The 17,446-nt window shown below is 37.1% G+C and overlaps 1 protein-coding gene across 1 annotated transcript in view; it reads right to left on the bottom strand.

Moving 5' to 3' along the window:
- LOC111144596 (coiled-coil domain containing 141) overlaps positions 1 to 17,446 on the bottom strand; it is a 220,786-nt gene that overhangs the window by 100,981 nt on the left and 102,359 nt on the right. The window contains exon 6 of the mRNA XM_022498977.1: positions 7,322 to 7,438. Within this exon, the coding sequence (XP_022354685.1) occupies positions 7,322 to 7,438 (117 nt within the window). The remainder of the gene's footprint in view (positions 1 to 7,321; positions 7,439 to 17,446) is intronic.

Here is a 17,446-nt window from a genome sequence, read left to right on the forward strand (position 1 = left end):
ATGTGAGATGCCTTGGTGGCTCAGTCGGTTAAGCATTTGCCTTCAGCTCAGGTCATGATCCCAGGGTCCTGGGATTGAGTCCCACATCAGGGTCCCTGCTCAGTGAGGAACTTGCTTCTCCCTCTGCCTGCTCTGCATGCTGTTCCACCTGCTTGTGCTTTCTTTCTGACAAATAAATAAATAAAATCTTTAAAAAAAATAAAAATAAATGGAGAAATGCTTACAATATAATGCTAATTGGAAAACTCACACTGCAAAACAATACATACACAATTGTATATATACATATAATATGCATACGTATATAATATATATAATTATACATATACATATATGTATAATTGTATATAAAAAACACACATAGAGTATATTATACACACATACATAGTTTGGGGATACTCAATTTTATGTATGTTTTATATTTCTTTCCCATTTCCATACACCCCACACAGTATAGGTGATTTTAACTTTCTTTATTTTTATGTATTTTCTCATTTTTCCAAAATGAAAATGTACTATGTAATCAGAAAAATAAAACAATAAGCATATTTTTATTTAAAAAATTTTTTTTAAATTTTATTTATCTATTTGAGAGAACGAGCATGCACGTGTGAGAATACAAGCAGGGAGAGGGGACAGAGGCAAATTCTGTGCCAGTGTGACCAAGGCAGAGCTCAGTTTGGTGGGGGAGGTGGAACACAGAGCTCAGGAACAATCCTGCCACCCTAAGATCATGACCTGACCTGAAACCAAGAGTATAAAGTTCAACTGACTGAGCTACCCAGGTGTGACCCTAAACATATTTAAAGAGTTACTTCCTTGTAGTGGTTCTATTAATGAGAATTATGCATTTATAATATTCAAATAAGCATGCAAGAGATTCTGCTTTACTTCCTTATCTTATAGTTACAAATATTTTGTAAATCTAAACTTGAATTTTCTTCTAAATAAAGTTTATGTGGGACCTAAGCAGTGATTTTTTTTTAAGATCTCCAAATATTATTATTTAAAGGAACCTGAGGCTGAGATCAGAAATCCAATTTATGAAATCAGTCAGCAACAACTGCAAAATATTTTCAATGACTTGGAAAATCGGATTATATGATGTATCATGGAAGATGGTTTTAATCTTGAAGCTGAGGAATGTGAATTCTACTATATTAAAACATTGAAGATGATGCTTCTGTACACGTCAGAATGCCAAAGATTATTGTTAATCAAGGACTTTATAAACAATATATAGTCATTTGGGAAATTAAGGAGAATATGGACATATATGAAATAGATGGTGAAAACCTCTAAGTTAGTGTCAGTTCAAATCTTGTGGGGGAAATTTGTTAAAATGCAGATTCTGACACAATAAGTTTGGTGGTTAGAGTCTGGGATTCTGTATTTCTAAGACTTCCAGATGCCACTGCTGCTGTCTGGGGGCCACACATTGAAAAAGACAGCTGTAAGTCTCTTTTAAGCCTTTAACGTGGCAGTTAAACGTTAACAGTTAACATAGCACTCTACTTAAAGTTTCATCAAAATTGCAAGAACTTTCTAAGTGACTTTTCTGTCTTCGATATCACTCTCTCTCATTCTTATTTTTCACAGTTTCCAAGGTAATTTACAAAAATGCAAATCAGCTTAAGCCATTACTATACTTGGATGGTACCTCATTGCCTGTCATGCCTCTAACCCAAATGCTTACAGGAGCCAGGCATATAATGTAAATAAGGTGAAGCAAAGGTGGGAGGGGAGGTAATAAGGAGGAATGGTAGGGACTGTGGAAAACTGGAGTGCATGTGTCTTTTTAAAAGGAAATAGCTATTATGGGGCTCCAGACAAGTGTTGCTATGTCTGTATGGAAAGGTGAGCCTGATATTGCCAGATCTCCCAGTTTTTTTAGAAGGAGAAGAAATCTGGGTTGCTTTTTTGATAAAAACATCACCATTTTGAAAATGACAATAGATTTCCTTTAAAGATTGATTGATTGATGGATGGATGGATTGATTTTACAGAGAAAATGAGTTCAGGGAGGAACAAAAAGAGAGAGAAACTTTAGCAGACTCTTCCCTGAGCTCAGGGCCCACATAAGCCTCCATCTCATGACCCTGAGATCATGACTTGAGCCAAAACCAAGAGTTGACACTTAACACACTGCACCACCCATGGGCTCTAACAAAAAAATAAAAATAAAAAAAAAAAAATACTGATGCCCCAGACTACCTGGAATCTCTGGGCACAAGATCCAGACTTCAGTATTTTTTCAAAGCTCCCCGGTGATGCTAGTGCACACCAACTACAAAGGGTCTGAAAGTGAACCAAGGTTTGAAGCAATATTAGTGAGAGGATTAAAGGTCCACACAGTGGTATGAAAATTACTTCAAACTGAAAATATCTGAAAACCAGCAGTCACAGAAATATTACCTAAACTTAAACAAAGTCTCCTGGAAATACAACTACCATTAGCCCTCTTCTCAGGGAATTTCCTAATTGAAAGAAGACTGACCCCTACCAGCATAAAGTACAAATTCAGCTGCCATTAACTCTCCACACTGGGAAGAAGACAGACTGCCCATTTCATTAGCATCAAAAAGCCCAATAGAACCTTGCATACTCATTGAGACCCTAAACCCCCCAAACCTTTTTTGTTAAATTTATATATATAATCATCAGCTTCTGGCTATTCCACAAATTTCCCATTACTGGAATCTCCCATGCATGTATGAAAATAAACCTTGTCTTTACTCCTATTAATCTGTTTGTTATCCATTAATTTGCAGGCACTGAATCACTGGACACAAACTGGAAGAGGAAAAATTCCAATTGTACTTCCAGTACAAGTTCATTCCTGAAAGCAGTTCTTATATGAACATTATTTCTGATGTGTGGAAGAAGGAATGATTACACCTTCTCAAAATAGATAATAACGAAGTGTTTGTTTATATATTATTTTAATACATCCTAAAATTAACTTTGAGGAGCACCTGGGTGGCTCAGTGGGTTAAAGCCTCTGCCTTTGGCTCAGGTCATGGTCTCAGGGTCCTGGGATCAAGCCCCGAATCGGGCCCTCTGCTCAGCGGGAAGCCTGTCCCCCCCCGCCCCCGCTTGCCTCTCTGCCTACTTGTGATCTCTGTCAAATAAATAAATAAAATCTTAAAAAAAAAAAACAAAACAAAACCAATTTTGAGCTTCAAAGTTTGAATTCAAGCCTTGGGGAATCAAATTAATACATGATAAAATCTAATGGCCTTTAAGGTTTTAAGCAAAGGATGGTTTATAATCATCAATATCTGCTATTTCTTTATTTGCTACATATGTAAAAGGAAAATATTTTTCATATTTAGTAAAGAAAATATAATGATTTAATATAATTTATTCCTAGTCAAAGGTTATAACAAAAATTCTTTTAGTTCATTTTTTCAACACATTCTGAATAAGGCATTACATTTATTAAAAGATAAAAAGTTTTCTAGGGGCGCCTGGGTGGCTTAGTGGGTTAAGTCTCTGCCTTTGGCTCAGGTCATGATCCCAGGGTCCTGGGACAGAGCCCTGCATCTGGCTCTCTGCTCAGCAGGGAGCCTGCTTCCCCCCAACCCCTGCCTGCATGTGATCTCTCTCTCTCTGTCAAATAAATAAATAAAATCTTTTTTTTTTTAAAGTTTTCCATATTTCTTATTTGAGTATATTCCAGTAAGAAATGATAGAGGCATTTTCAAAATGTATTTAAAAAAAAACTTACTGCTTAAAAAATGAGACAATACAGAACAGCTTTCTGCTGTTCAGTTTAGCTGGGGGGAGCAGAAACACCTACTTGCCTGTGTTACCAGATTATTTATATGTGTTTCACTAATGAGTCCCCAGCTTGAGGCCTTATTTATGTATAAAATCTCCTTTGAAAGACACACTCCCTCTTCCTCTCCTCATACTCACACCCAAACAAAACTCTAAAATGTAATTTGCTGTTTTCCTGTTTAAGGTCATATAAAAGTTGAATCTGTCTGTAAGAACAAGGGACAAGATGGTTGAAAAGGCACGGATGAAAAGTATTTGAACATTTACACCATCCATGGAAAAAGAAAAGCAGCATTTTTGAACAACCATTAAAATGTGGGTGTTTTCGTAGTATTATTTAATTGAATTTCATGCCTTCTCCTTATAGGCGAGGAAGGTAAGGCTCAGAGAAGTCAAATGTTCCCAAAGTTACACAATAAGTGACAGTAGGGATTTGAGCCTGTTCTTTTCCCCCCATGTGGATGTAACCTATTATAACATTATTATTTATTTTTAGAAAACTTGCTCATCTAGGTGGGAAGAGGTTTGTAAAGATAGCTAAGGAAAGCATTTAACCAGCAACGTCTGGTAGGTCCTTCCAAAAATCCTAATACTGTAAATAGGACTGGTTTCATGGGCAAAGCACCCATGTCATCACACAAGGCCCTGAATTTAGAAGATTTGAGTGCTTGGTTTAATGCTCTGCTGTTGCTGTATTGAAATTTCAATAATTTATTAAGAAAATCCTCCATATTTTCATTTTACACTGGATCCTACATATTAGGTAGCTGGTCCTTCCTTTAAAGGCCAACAAAGTGAGAATAAATTTTATAGATATGAGAACTTTCCTTGAGGAACCACAGTGGTTGGGTCTCAGTGTCAGGGGCATATGGCTTAGACTAGAATAATGGCAGATACCATGACAGGAGATATGCCAGGGGAGAGCTTTCTGGGTGTGAAGCTTTCTTTCCCCTCCTGTTTAGTCAGTGCTTGTGAATGTACCTTTTTCAGGACAGAAGATAGTAGCTGCAGTCCAGTAGCATCCAGAGGGAAGAAACAATATCAGGCTATCACAAGAATCTACCAGAGAGATAGCTAATGTATAAGAGGTAATCAAACTGACCTGTTTCTTAGTGAGCCCTCTCCAACTCTCACTAAGTGAATGGGATAGAACATACCCCAGGGAAATGGGTCTTGGAACAAAGTGGGATTGAAAGTCCAATCAGTGGGAGATCCTCCAAGGGATCCCCTCCTTTATATGTATTTGGGGTAGAAGGTAAAACCACAAATGGCTGAGCCCTAATTATAACAATAGAAGCTCTGCACTCAGGGGCACACAGCCTCCCACCAGAAGAGGACAAGCTGGAGTACCAGCCGTCATACCTCCCATGTCTTACCAGTCAAAATTTCTGATATCCCAAGGGAATACTAGCTCAGGGGAAAATAACATCTGATGAACATAAGCAACACACTGAAATACATAAATCAGAGGAAGTAGAATTAAGGCACTGGATAGCTCAAACAGCTAATGTGTGAATAAAGTACACCTTAAGATACAAGGATGAACATTAGATAAATGAAGCAGGTAAAAACAATTATGAAGCAGAATCAGTGTGAGGTACTGGGCATGAAAAATGGGGAACCACTGAAGTGAAGAAACTTGGCAAGAGAGCTGAATAACAGAAAAAGTGTGGCGAGAGAGTCAGTGAGCTAGAAGGTCAAGCATTTCAGAAGGAATAAAGAAATAGGAGCCAGTTAAAATTATGAAGGATAGAAGTAGAACATTAATATCTCTACAACAGAACTTGCCAAAGTCCTATTAGAACTGAGGTTAGATGTCAACATATAATTTCCCCAGACTATGAGATTTTCCTCAGGGCTATGAGAAACCATGCTTAGTCCACAGCTACAGGTAATATAACCCCAAATATAACTAAATTATGCAAGTAAACCATTTTTGTTTGTTTTAAAGAAGGAAACAATCCTGTGCAATTCAGGTCATCTCTTATGCTTAGCATGTAGGGATTTTGATAGAATTTTTACTGATAAAACAAGTTTGACACCCAAAGAATAAACTGTTGTTTAACCTTAATGAAAAAAAATTAATCTCCTAAACAGTTAAACCAAATGTTAAAAAATTTTAAAGAACTTTAAAAAATCATCAGTCGTAGCAATCTTCTGTAATTGCATCTTTTATAAATCTGGCAAATATTCATACCAAACAGATAAAATGCCTCTGTATACTGCATTGCTCAGAGAGAGGCCATAAACAAAAGCATCATGATTCCTATGATATTTCTGTCCAGATAAATGCAGTCTACTGCTTCCCCTCCCTGCCTGTACCCCAGCCCCTGCCATATCCCATCCTCCCAAATATGTAAATATTTATTTGTCTTCCTTATTTTCAACCTTCATCTAGTCTGCTGGTCCATTGTTTTCCAGAGCTTCAAGACTTGGCTGTACCTGCAACTATCAACCCTCAAGATACTAATAATAGAAAGTTCTCTTAAGTCTTTTTTTTTTTTTTAAGATTTTATTTATTTATTTGAGAGAGAGACAGTGAGAGAGAGCATGAGCGAGGAGAAGTTCAGAGGGAGAAGCAGACTCCCCGTGGAGCTGGGACTCCGGGATCATGACCTGAGCCGAAAGCAGTCGTCCAACCAACTGAGCCACCCAGGCGTCCCTCTCTTAAGTCTTGATAGTGATTAGTTTTCACTGTTCCTATTCAATCTAATACAAATGGACTTTTGGTTCCTTAGAGATCAAAATGGAGCACTTGTAAAGAACTTTGGTAAGTATTTATAGACCCCCACATATACAAATAAGTCAATTGCCAAATAAGAAGACACAGTGGGAAAGGAGCATTTTCCACACAGCCCCTCTGCTCATCTTGCTTTCAGTAGTTCATGATTCCATTCTGCACATTCCACATACCTACAAGTGGTTGACTGGCTGGTAGCCATAACTTTTTTGCAAAATGAAGAAATGTGAAGCAAGTTAAGGAAATAGGGAAATATAAATGGGAACAGCAAGAAAACTATACCTGGAAATCATAAAATTAATAGCACAATGAGACCTCAGTGTAGAAAAATAAATTTTTTTAGAAAGCTAGTAGAATATAGATTTACGAGCTTTGGGTCTGGAGTTAGATAGACCTGAAGAAAATTCCAACTCTGCCACTGACAAGATGTATTACATTGGTCAAGTATTTTGCATCTCCAAGCCTCTGTGTTTTGTTTGTTTTGATCTATAAAATAATGCGCGCCCCTTAGGGGTTTTGTGCTAATTTAGATAATGCATCTCTTATATTTAATATGGTATTTAACAGATAGTAACTACTCAAAAGAAGATAGTTATTATTATTGTAGAGGCTGTTTTGTTCCTTATTACTCTAGAAGCCCAGTCAGTAGGCAGCGGTATTAGCTAATACTATCAGAATCTTTTCTTTGTAAATAGTGAATTATTCAGAGAGGGTTTTAGTACTTCTCTACATTACCTACAGAAACATATTTTAAAAAAAGACCATGCATTTTAAAATTATTTTTAATGTGTCTCTTACCTTTGCTTGTATTATCAATTCCTCATGTTTACAGATTAGCTCCTCATTGTCTGAAAGTGATGAACCTAGACTTTGTTCCTGTAAATCTCTTACGGTTTTCTGAAACCAACAAGTAACCTAGGTAAGAAGCAACAAAGAGAGATCAAATTTCAAGTGATTAGAATAAGTAAGTCAAAATTCAAAAATATTTCCTTAACCTTTTCAAAACTTAAGCTATTTCAGCTTCTTTCTACATAAGCTCATCTCACGTATTAAATTAATATGACAGGTTTGTTTTTTCTTCATTTCAATCTACATAAGAGAGAAAAATAAAGTAATCCCCCAAAGCATGAAAATGATTTATCAGTTCAGTAGATTACATGGAATGAAGGAAATAATTCAAAATCTCCTAACAATGAAGAACAAGAATAGATTCCCACAGTCTATAAATCATGCATTCTTTTAGAATATAAATCTTCCCTGGATAAGAATATGAATCTGAGTACAGTTACATAAACATACATGAAGATATTAGACAGCATATGTAGAATTATATTTCCACTATAAAAAGACAATACAAAAATATTTCAGCAATGCAATTGCTATAATTGTTGAAAATCTGTATCCAGAAAATAAATGGAGAAGTTATAAAACTTCTACTGATATTATAAATAGCTAAGGGCATGACTCACATTCATTTAGACTTGATTTACAATACATGATTTACTCATTGTTGAAATGAGTTGTTGAAACAACAAATAACAAAGGCTTTGAAAGAAGCTGTGCATTTTTAAATGGTAACGTAAGTGGACATGAAGCTCCTGGACGCAGATTCTTTATCTCAGTTAAATCAAAGAGAGTTTTACTTGCAAATCCTACACAGTGTTATCTCCATGATCACATCACAGGTACTGATCCTTAAGAGCCCACAACATACTAGACAGTTTGCTACTACTTGCTTTTTGGGCATCATCTCTATTTCTCTCAACAACTCTCTAACAAGTATGATATCATCATTGTAGAGATGAGGAGAGGTGAAGCAGCCTATCCAGGGCCATATAGTAAGTGGCAGATCCAGGTTTGTCTCCAAACCTACATTATTCCAAAATACATGCTCTTTTCACTGTGCCGTGCTGCCATCTTAGGTAACCCAAAGTCTTACAGCCCTGGCCTTCAGGAGGAACTACTTCAAGACTGAAGAATGAATCCTGGCAACCCATTCAAAATGGTGTGTGGTGCCCAAACAAATGTACTATGTTTTTTCCCAGCCCAGGTTGTCTTGCCTACAACCACCTCATGATTTCTCTGAACTCTTATAACATAGAGAAATGTGCAAAGCAGGTGGTCAAAGAGAAAGCTAGTTAGGGTGCCTGGGTGGCACAGTGGGTTAAAGCCTCTGCCTTCAGCTCAGGTCATGATCCCAGGGTCCTGGGATCGAGACCCGCATCGGGCTCTCTGCTCGGCAGGGAGCCTGCTTCCTCCTCTCTCTCTGCCTGCCTCTCTGCCTACTTGTGATCTCTCTCTCTCTGTCAAATAAATAAATAAAATCTTTAAAAAAAAAAAAAAAAAAAAAAAAGAAAGCTAGTTAGTCCTGAAGCTCCACATAGTAAACGTACACCTCCCTTCTTACCACACACACACTACACAAAAGTCAAGTTAGGAGTTACTTAGAATAGAACATTCCATTATCATTACAGGGCTAATATCACCAAGCTGATTATGAGATCAAATGGTCTATACCAACACTTAGCATTTTTCAGCATGGAATAAGCAGTACAATTTGGGGTAAGAGGGTTCCTCCAACTTTCTGCTAACTGGAGATCTTTGCTAACCAGCATTTTCACCTACCATCAGTGCAATTAAAAAATAATGGTAACTCTGTAGCAGTTTTCATATGAAGTACACTTCATTTTTTTTTAGAATACTTGGCAACCCATACACAATGTAAACATTTGCCAATCTCTATATCTAAAGTATTATATAGGTATAAACAATTTTTTGAAGATAATCTTTCTGTTATCCCAATCAGAACTAGATGTTATGTACAATATGCATATTAGAACACAAAAAGAGTATTTTATCAAGATCTACAAAGTTTATTCACTAATTTATTTAATTTTTATAAAAGTAGTTTCTCACAAAAGATGCAGTGAACTCATATAAAACCACATCCCGAGGAATGATTTAAAGGTTTCGTCAAAGAAACATGGCTCATGAATATAACTAAGTTTAAGAGAGCATTTACTAAGTACTGGGAGTGAGTTTTATTTATTCTTAGCTAACATGGGAGGAACTCACAAATCTCAAGAATGCTTTAATAGGGAAAGTTAATATAGAATCTGAGTGAATAAAAAATACGAGTACAAACAGGTGTTTGCTAATCTCTAAAAACAGGTGAGAACCCTGAACCTTCAGATAATCCTATTCAATTTTGTGAGTCAAAGACTTGTCATCTGGAGCATGCCAGCAGTGATGAAAGCTGGGGAGGAGTGAGTTGTTTTGATTTTTAAAAGGTATCTACTGACCTCATCCCCTAGATTTGGCAAATACTTTTTCAACCCCCAAAGGATACTATTCCTGTACAGCAATACTATTCCTTATAAGAGAATGTAGTTAAAGATCTATGTTGGTATTCTGTGTATTCTGATCACATACCTTCCTGATAAAGCATGCTGACTCTTTAGATCTACACACTTTTACTACCAAATACACCCTGGGAGGAAACATAAAAACAAGTTGGCATAAAACTCAGAAGTAAGTAGTTCATCGTCAGGGTGTTACTTCTCATCATGAGGCATCACATACATGAGTAGCCTTTTAGATCAGATTTACTGTGTAGTGCTATGGTATACACACAGGATAGACTCTCAGAGTCCTTCTAATGTAAAAGCACGACACCCTAAGTTACTGAGAGTGTGTCAACCATAATATTCCGGCACCCAATAATTAGTCATTGCATTCCACAAGTAGCTACTGCAGACAGCTGCATAGATATTCCAAGAGCACTTTTTATAAGTATTTAAATTTTATCTGCTGCTGTTCAAAAGCCTGAGTGATAAGAACAGTAAATGATGCATCAGGACATTCTGTAGAACATGATCCTTGCAAAAGAACGGGAACATAAGCCAAGGGTTCAGGGGATGCAGAAAAGAAGGAAGAAAAAAAAACATTTGAAGTATGCCCTGGAAATTGATTCTGGGCAGTGATAGATTAAGGAGAAAATTAGAACATTTCTCCTCTCTTCTTAGTTCCTACTTTTCAGCTCCAACTAAGCAATGTGTTCATGATCATTCCACAGTTTGACATGACATTCTAGGTACTCAGTGCCCAGTGGAGATAGAACAAAGATAGAGAAGGGATGGAGATCTTTTTTTGTGGGGAGAAGGTGAACACCTATCAGAGAATAAAGGAAGATAGAAAGAGAAAGGAAGTCAGTAAAGATTCAAAGCAGAAGCAATCAGGAATGTTTAATGAAAACCAAGAGCTGCCTTGGAAATGAAAGAGAATTGCCAGGAAAACCCACTCAAATGCTGTATGTAGACCTGCAAGGTCCTATATGGTAGCCACTAATCACACATGACTATTGAGTACTTGGATTGTACCAAGTTCAAAGTGAGATGTGCTCTAAGTATAAAATACACAGCAAATTTCACAGACTTTGTATTAAAAAATAATACAAATACTTGTTAAAGATATTAGTACTGATTAAATATTGAAGTACTATTTTAGATATATTAGGTTAAATAAAATGTATTATTGCTTTTTACTTTTTATATGACTTTTCACTTTTTAACGTGGCTACTAGAAAATTTCAAATCATATATGTGACTTGAGTTATATCTTTATTGAACAGTTCTGTCATTCAAGGATATTTAGACTATCCATATTGGTTAAGTGAAGATCTAAGGACTGAGTTTTAATTAAAGGCAATTTAAAATAGCAGAGTCAAAAGAATGGTTCTGAATTGGTAAGCATTTATGGACCATTGAAGGGAGGATAAGGAAGTAGAACTAATGACACTTCCAAAGAAACCTAATAGTTCAGTAAAGGAGAGATCCGATGACAGCTTTAAGGAGGCAGAGGCAACAACAGGACCTCTCCACACTTTTTTCTTTATTTATTAGATGAGACTTAAGCATTTTTTGCAGGCACAGTGACTGAAGATACATGAAGGAGAGTGGATCCAGGAACATACCAGGAAGAGAGGAAAGGTTGGAAGAGGGCTAGTTTGTGTTTATTGGACAGCCCATCCCCACTGCAACACCCTGCTATGAGATAAAAATGAAGGAAGTAAGAGAAATGAAGCCCTCCCCTTTGGCAGAAAGGGCTCAGGGACTACCTTAGGCAAGTTACAAGTTACCTCATTCAATCTTTACATCCCTCCTCTGTGGAGAGATTTTCTTTTTCAGCAGATTAGGAAACACACCCAGCAGGAGTGTTATGAGTTTAGCAACTTGCTTAAGGTCACACAACCAATAAGAGGAAAATCCCACAGACAGAAATGTCATGGTCAGAATTCACACTTTCTTGTTTAATGTTTTTCTTCTCATCACCTCCATCTGCAGAACCAGAGGATTCCAGGGGAGAAGAATGGTTCTTATCAGGCTATTTTACGAACATCCTTTTTTTTTTTTTTTAATTTTATTTATTTGATAGACAGAGATCACAAGTAGGCAGAGAGGCAGGCAGAGTGAAAGGGGGAAGCAGGCTTCCTGCTGAGCAGGGAGCCCAATGTAGGGCTCGATGCCAGGACCCTGAGATCATGACCCGAGTCGAAGGCAGAGGCTTTAACCCACTGAGCCACCCAGGCGCCCCTTTACGAACATTCTTAAGATAAAAACCAAAATGCAACACCATAGTTAGAAAGTCTAACACAGAAAAAGGTTCTGTGGACTACCACTGGGGCTCAGTGGAAATATTGCCTTCAAGAGCACAGATGTGGGTCAGGCCCATTAGTAGAATTGCCTGAGAAGAAAACGCCTGCCTATGCGCAGAGGCAACAGCAAGTGCAAACTGAGAATTCCAAAGATTGGACTAATACATGGGAGCAACAGCGATAGAAAAATGCACTCTGACAGTCAAGAAGAAAAAATTCATGTGGCAAGAAGTGAACTTCTGCGGCAGCCCAAAGCGATACATCAGACTGCCAAAAAACTACCCATCTCTTTTTGTGCAATTTGTTCTACAATCCAAGATCAGATCTTGTTTTTTGAACTTTGTTTAAAAGTATGCTGGAGGAGGTGAGCCAGCAATAAGCAATTCAAACCACCTTAACAGAAATGCTTAAGGGAAGATGAAAATCTCTTCAAATTACTTTCATTTTCTTTTCCACGTGCGAACAATTCTTGACAAATAACCAGTTACTACTAGAGACAAAAACTGATAAAGGAGAGTAAAAGGCATCAGTTATTTATCTTCTTTAACCCGAGATTTTTTTATAATCTCTCTTCCTCTTATCAAAAATGAACACATACACCAAAGTGTCTTCAATCATAGTGGATAGCCACAGGTGACACTTCTAACATCTACTTTGTTTTTGAAGGCATGTTAGCATTATAACAACTATTTTATCTCCCATAATGTTTTTTTTTTCTTTATTACATTCTTTTTTGTATTAGACCATATGGTCAAATGTGCTCTGTATTTAATTAGGCAATATTAAAACTTCAAATATCCATTTGCTCCATTGGGCTATCATGTATATTAGGGAAAGAGGCACTAAAGTTGTGTCATTAATGTTTATAAGTGAGGACTTGGGAGCGGGGAGGAAAGAAGAATTACTGTCAAAAACGTGGTTGGGTTTCTTTTTAGATAGATTGTGGGACTAGTTATTGGCTAACTAGTTACTAGCCAATTACTAGTTATTTGGACTTTATTTCATTGATTCTAGGAGGATAATGTTCACAATATTTCTTTTGTGGAATTTGTAAAGTCTCTAAGAATTATGGAAGTCAACTGGAAGGTACTAGTATCTCCTCAACAAATTATGGAATCCCAGTGTTCTCTGTTGATGGGTAGTGGGAAAGCTAAGATATGTTGTTTGTCATGAAGCATTTTTTTTTTTTTACTTTATAAACAAACAGCTTCACAGATAATCTAATTCTCTGTCTAGAATCACAATTTTATGTATTTAATTATTCTGATTTGTGTTGGCATATCATTTTTCTTCTCACATCTATAGAGCAAGAAAAATGTCACCAAGGACTTCCTCCCTTCCCAAGACTGGCCTCAACTCTTGTTTATGTTTATGTAGGCACTTCATTTCCAGCTACTTAATGGAAGAAAGCTGTTTAGTCCAGTAGCTAAAATCAGTATGGTGGCTGTGTCTGGGCCTAAATTTTATTTCTAGCATTACCTCTGACTCATTGGGGCAAATCTTCTCAGCAGTAGAAGAAAGCCTTTATTTCAAGAAAGGAAACAGAGACTAGCCCAGTGTCCCAGCAATGTGCATTTCTGCCAAAAATATCTAAGGAACAGTTTGCTCAATATAACCTAGGGTTCCACTGTAAGTGATCTGGAGCTAATTATATTAATTGTGTGTGTGTGTGAGAGAGAGAGAGAGAGAGAGAAAGAGAGAGAGAGAGATATAAAGGAAGGAAGGAAGGAAAGAAGGGCAGGGGAGGGAGGGAAGGGAGAGAAGGGAAGGGAGGAGGGAATAGACATTACAGAGTTACTAGGAGAGGGATGAAAGTTTGACATTTTCACATTACCATCCTGGTTCCTACGCCATGCAGCCAAATAGATTTCATACTGAAGCTTTAGCCTAGATTCTTGGTTGTTGGAAAAAAATGAGAGTCAGAACCTTCATATTGACAGGACAAATAACTGTTAAATTTTAAGAGATGTTGCCATTCTTTCAAAGTATTCTATTTATTTTGTTTGCTTACAAATCTTCCTAAAAAGCATAAAAATCAATCATACCCTTTGCTTGTCTTTGGGGACCAGAGAGTGACAGCAAAGGAGGGAATGAGTCCCACTTTCTGGCCAGTTTGGGGTCGTAGTAGTTTTGAGGAGGAAAGAAAGCCAACAATCTCCAGCACCAAGGGCAGAGAGGAAACAGAGTTCAGGGTGGTGGGAAGAGATCCACAGACAGTCTGGAGCTTAGTGGGTAGCTCAGGTAGCAGCAGCTATCCCTGCCACAGGATGGGAGGGTTTGAGAATCGGGGATCAATGCAGAACCTTTCCAGGGAGCACCCATATCAAACAGTTTTGTCATCAGTCCTACTACTGCAGTGTTATTTGGTCACAGTGTGTGTCCCCAGTCCTCTCACAGGGAGCTTAAATCATTGTGCCTAATTAAAAGTTGGTAGGTCAATTGAAGAGTATGTAGAAACGACATGATTACATTATCAACCATAAGAAGTATAAATGAGCTAAAAAATAAATAGCTGAAGGGTGAAGAAAGTTAAAGAGAAAAAAATTAATTTTAAACTTTATCTTAGAAATAAATTCGACTTTCTGAAACTTGGCTGACTACCAAGCTGTGAAATGGCATTTATTTCCCCTCTATATCATAATGTTTTAGAAAGCTAAGATTTTTTTGTAATTTAGAGAGTTGATGTGAGATCTGGCCAATGTGCAGGATTTTATGCATCAGTGGTTATCCAGTAAAGCTCAGAAAGTACCCACCAATGTATAGAGCAATATGGTGACCAGATGAACATTTATTGAGCACTTACCATAAGAAAGCTGTGCTCTATGCATTTTTACCTACAATAACATTGCTTATTTTTATAGAAAAATCTATAAAAATCTATAGATATTATTTTCATTTTACAGAAAAGAAAACTGAAGCATAGAGATAGCTAATAAATGTAAAAGCTAGAATTTATATCCACACTATCTACATCAGAGTCCCTCTGTCAGGATTTTTGACATGCAATGTCATTGCACTGCACTAAGACATCAGTGTCTTAGCATGAGTGCATGCTAACTACTTCGGAATAATGGTTAGCGTACATTCAAATTAGAGGAGGTTCTATTGTTTTCAAAATCCTATGCTTCTCCTGTACTTTCAGATACTTTGCATCTACTGCTGGTATGACTTAGAGCAAATTCTAGAGATAGCCCATGTGTTAAAACTCTGCAATAAATTTTAATCTATGAGTGCCTGGAAAGTTATGTATGTCTGTTACTGGGCTGAGCTATTGGATACCAGTATCTGCAAGATAATTCAACCTTTATTGTGGTTTTATGCCAGTCAATGTTAGAAACCTGCATTCAGAGAGGTTGTTTTAAAGACATATTTATTCATTTTTGAGAGAGAAAATGAGCAGGAGGGAGCCAAGGAGGGAGAGAGAAACTTAAGCTGACTCCACACAGAGTGGGGAACCAGACACAGGGCTCAATCTCACGACCCTGCAATCATGACCTGAGCCGAAACCAAGAGTTGGAAGCCTACCTACTATACCTCCCAGGCTCCCCAGAGAGATTTAAAACAAAAGAAAACAAAACACTTACCACTATACCAGGCACTTTTATTTTATCTCATATTAATTTAAGCAGATCAACCAGTCAAGCTCTAAGTCGTATTTAGAAGATAGCATCATATAAAGGAGAATATACTTGCACGTATGTGTGTATGTACATGTGTGCATGCACACACACACAGAGTTTTATAGCTGCCCACCAAGCAAGTACAAGACTGGTGTCCTGAGGCTGTACTTATATGTGCCATTTTGATGTCATTTTAATTGCCTGTTGACAAGGAATATGATTACATATGGTTATACCATTATGATAAACATGCTGCTCAAATTATAAAACCTTCCAAATGTGAATTCTATTACCCTTTGTCCCCCCTGCAAAGATCTGTATCTTAAAAGTATGTACAATCTGGGTAGTAAAAAGAAATTATCTGCCTTTATGTCTTACTTAATTCTCTTAGATGTCCTTGACACTGTCTTGTACAAAGAGACCATGAATAACTTAGTTTTAATTTATTTGTTTGTCTCACTTATGCCTGATTGGAGCAATTGAGAAAAATTACATTCATAAATCTTCTTGCCAAGATAATTAATTATGCACGAAATATTCCAAGCTGCTTCTGATTTTCATTAATGAAGCAGATTATCTGCAAAACAATATGCTGCTGGAGTTGGAAAGAAAGGTCAGCCAGCCGTTCATCTTTAAGTGTAAAGCAAGTGCACATTTTTACATGTGAAAAACAATGATAAAGAGAGAACATGCTATGATTATGTTTATCAGATTATCATATCCCAGTTAAGAGAAGAAAGTATGTGGTTTTCATTTGGTTTTTTCCCTGTGATTGAAATAAATCCTATGTCACCATCACTCTGGTCAGTTAATTTCTTTTCCAAAGGAAAATAAGCTGAACTATATAGTTCAAAGTATTAGGCCATAAGCCCTTAGAAACAGAGAAGCACTAAATGCATCTTTTAAAAGGCCCTTATGAGAGAAGATGTGTCAGATATTCAGACATCCACATTATTATTCATCAGTAATCGTTGCTCTAATTCTCTACTTAATTTTCCTTTTTCTTAAGTAGTTATAATGATTAACAATGCTGGTATTTTATCACTGTAAGATTTGACAGTTCTTATGTTCCTCTAAAATAAGTACAGAACTGACAAAAAAGTCTTTGCCTTCCAATGGAACATGTGCCTCTGTATCAGCTCATGGTTCCACAATGTTCTAGGCTTATAGGCAGACCATCCAGGAACATGATAGTCATAGAGCCCAGATTACTATCTAACAGAGTCACATCGTGTTAGCACATCTGACTTGGTGTTGTTGCTGCTGCTACCCTTCACCACTGCTACAACAAAACTTTATTTTTTAAAAGATTTTATTTATTTACTTACTTGAGGGAGAGAGACGGAGATAGTGAAAGAGAGCACAAGGAGGGAGGAGAGAGAAAAGCAGGTTCCCTGCTGAGCAAGAAGCCCAATGTGTAGACTCGATCCCAGGAGTGTGGGATCACAACCTGAGCTGAAGGCAGACACTTAACCAATTGAGCCACCCAAGCACCTCTCAACAAAACTTTAAAATAGAACATTCCAAAAAACTTAAAAGCTTAGGTAAGATAATTATGTATTTACCTGAATTTTAAAATACTTCCTGGTTTGGGGTACCTGGGTGGCTCAGTGGGTTAAGCCTCTGCCTTCGGCTCAGGTCATGATCTCA

Source organism: Enhydra lutris, unplaced genomic scaffold (genome assembly GCF_002288905.1).
Source record: "Enhydra lutris kenyoni isolate GAN:26980312 unplaced genomic scaffold, ASM228890v2 scaffoldscaffold1, whole genome shotgun sequence".
Classification (NCBI taxonomy): Eukaryota; Metazoa; Chordata; class Mammalia; order Carnivora; family Mustelidae; genus Enhydra; species Enhydra lutris.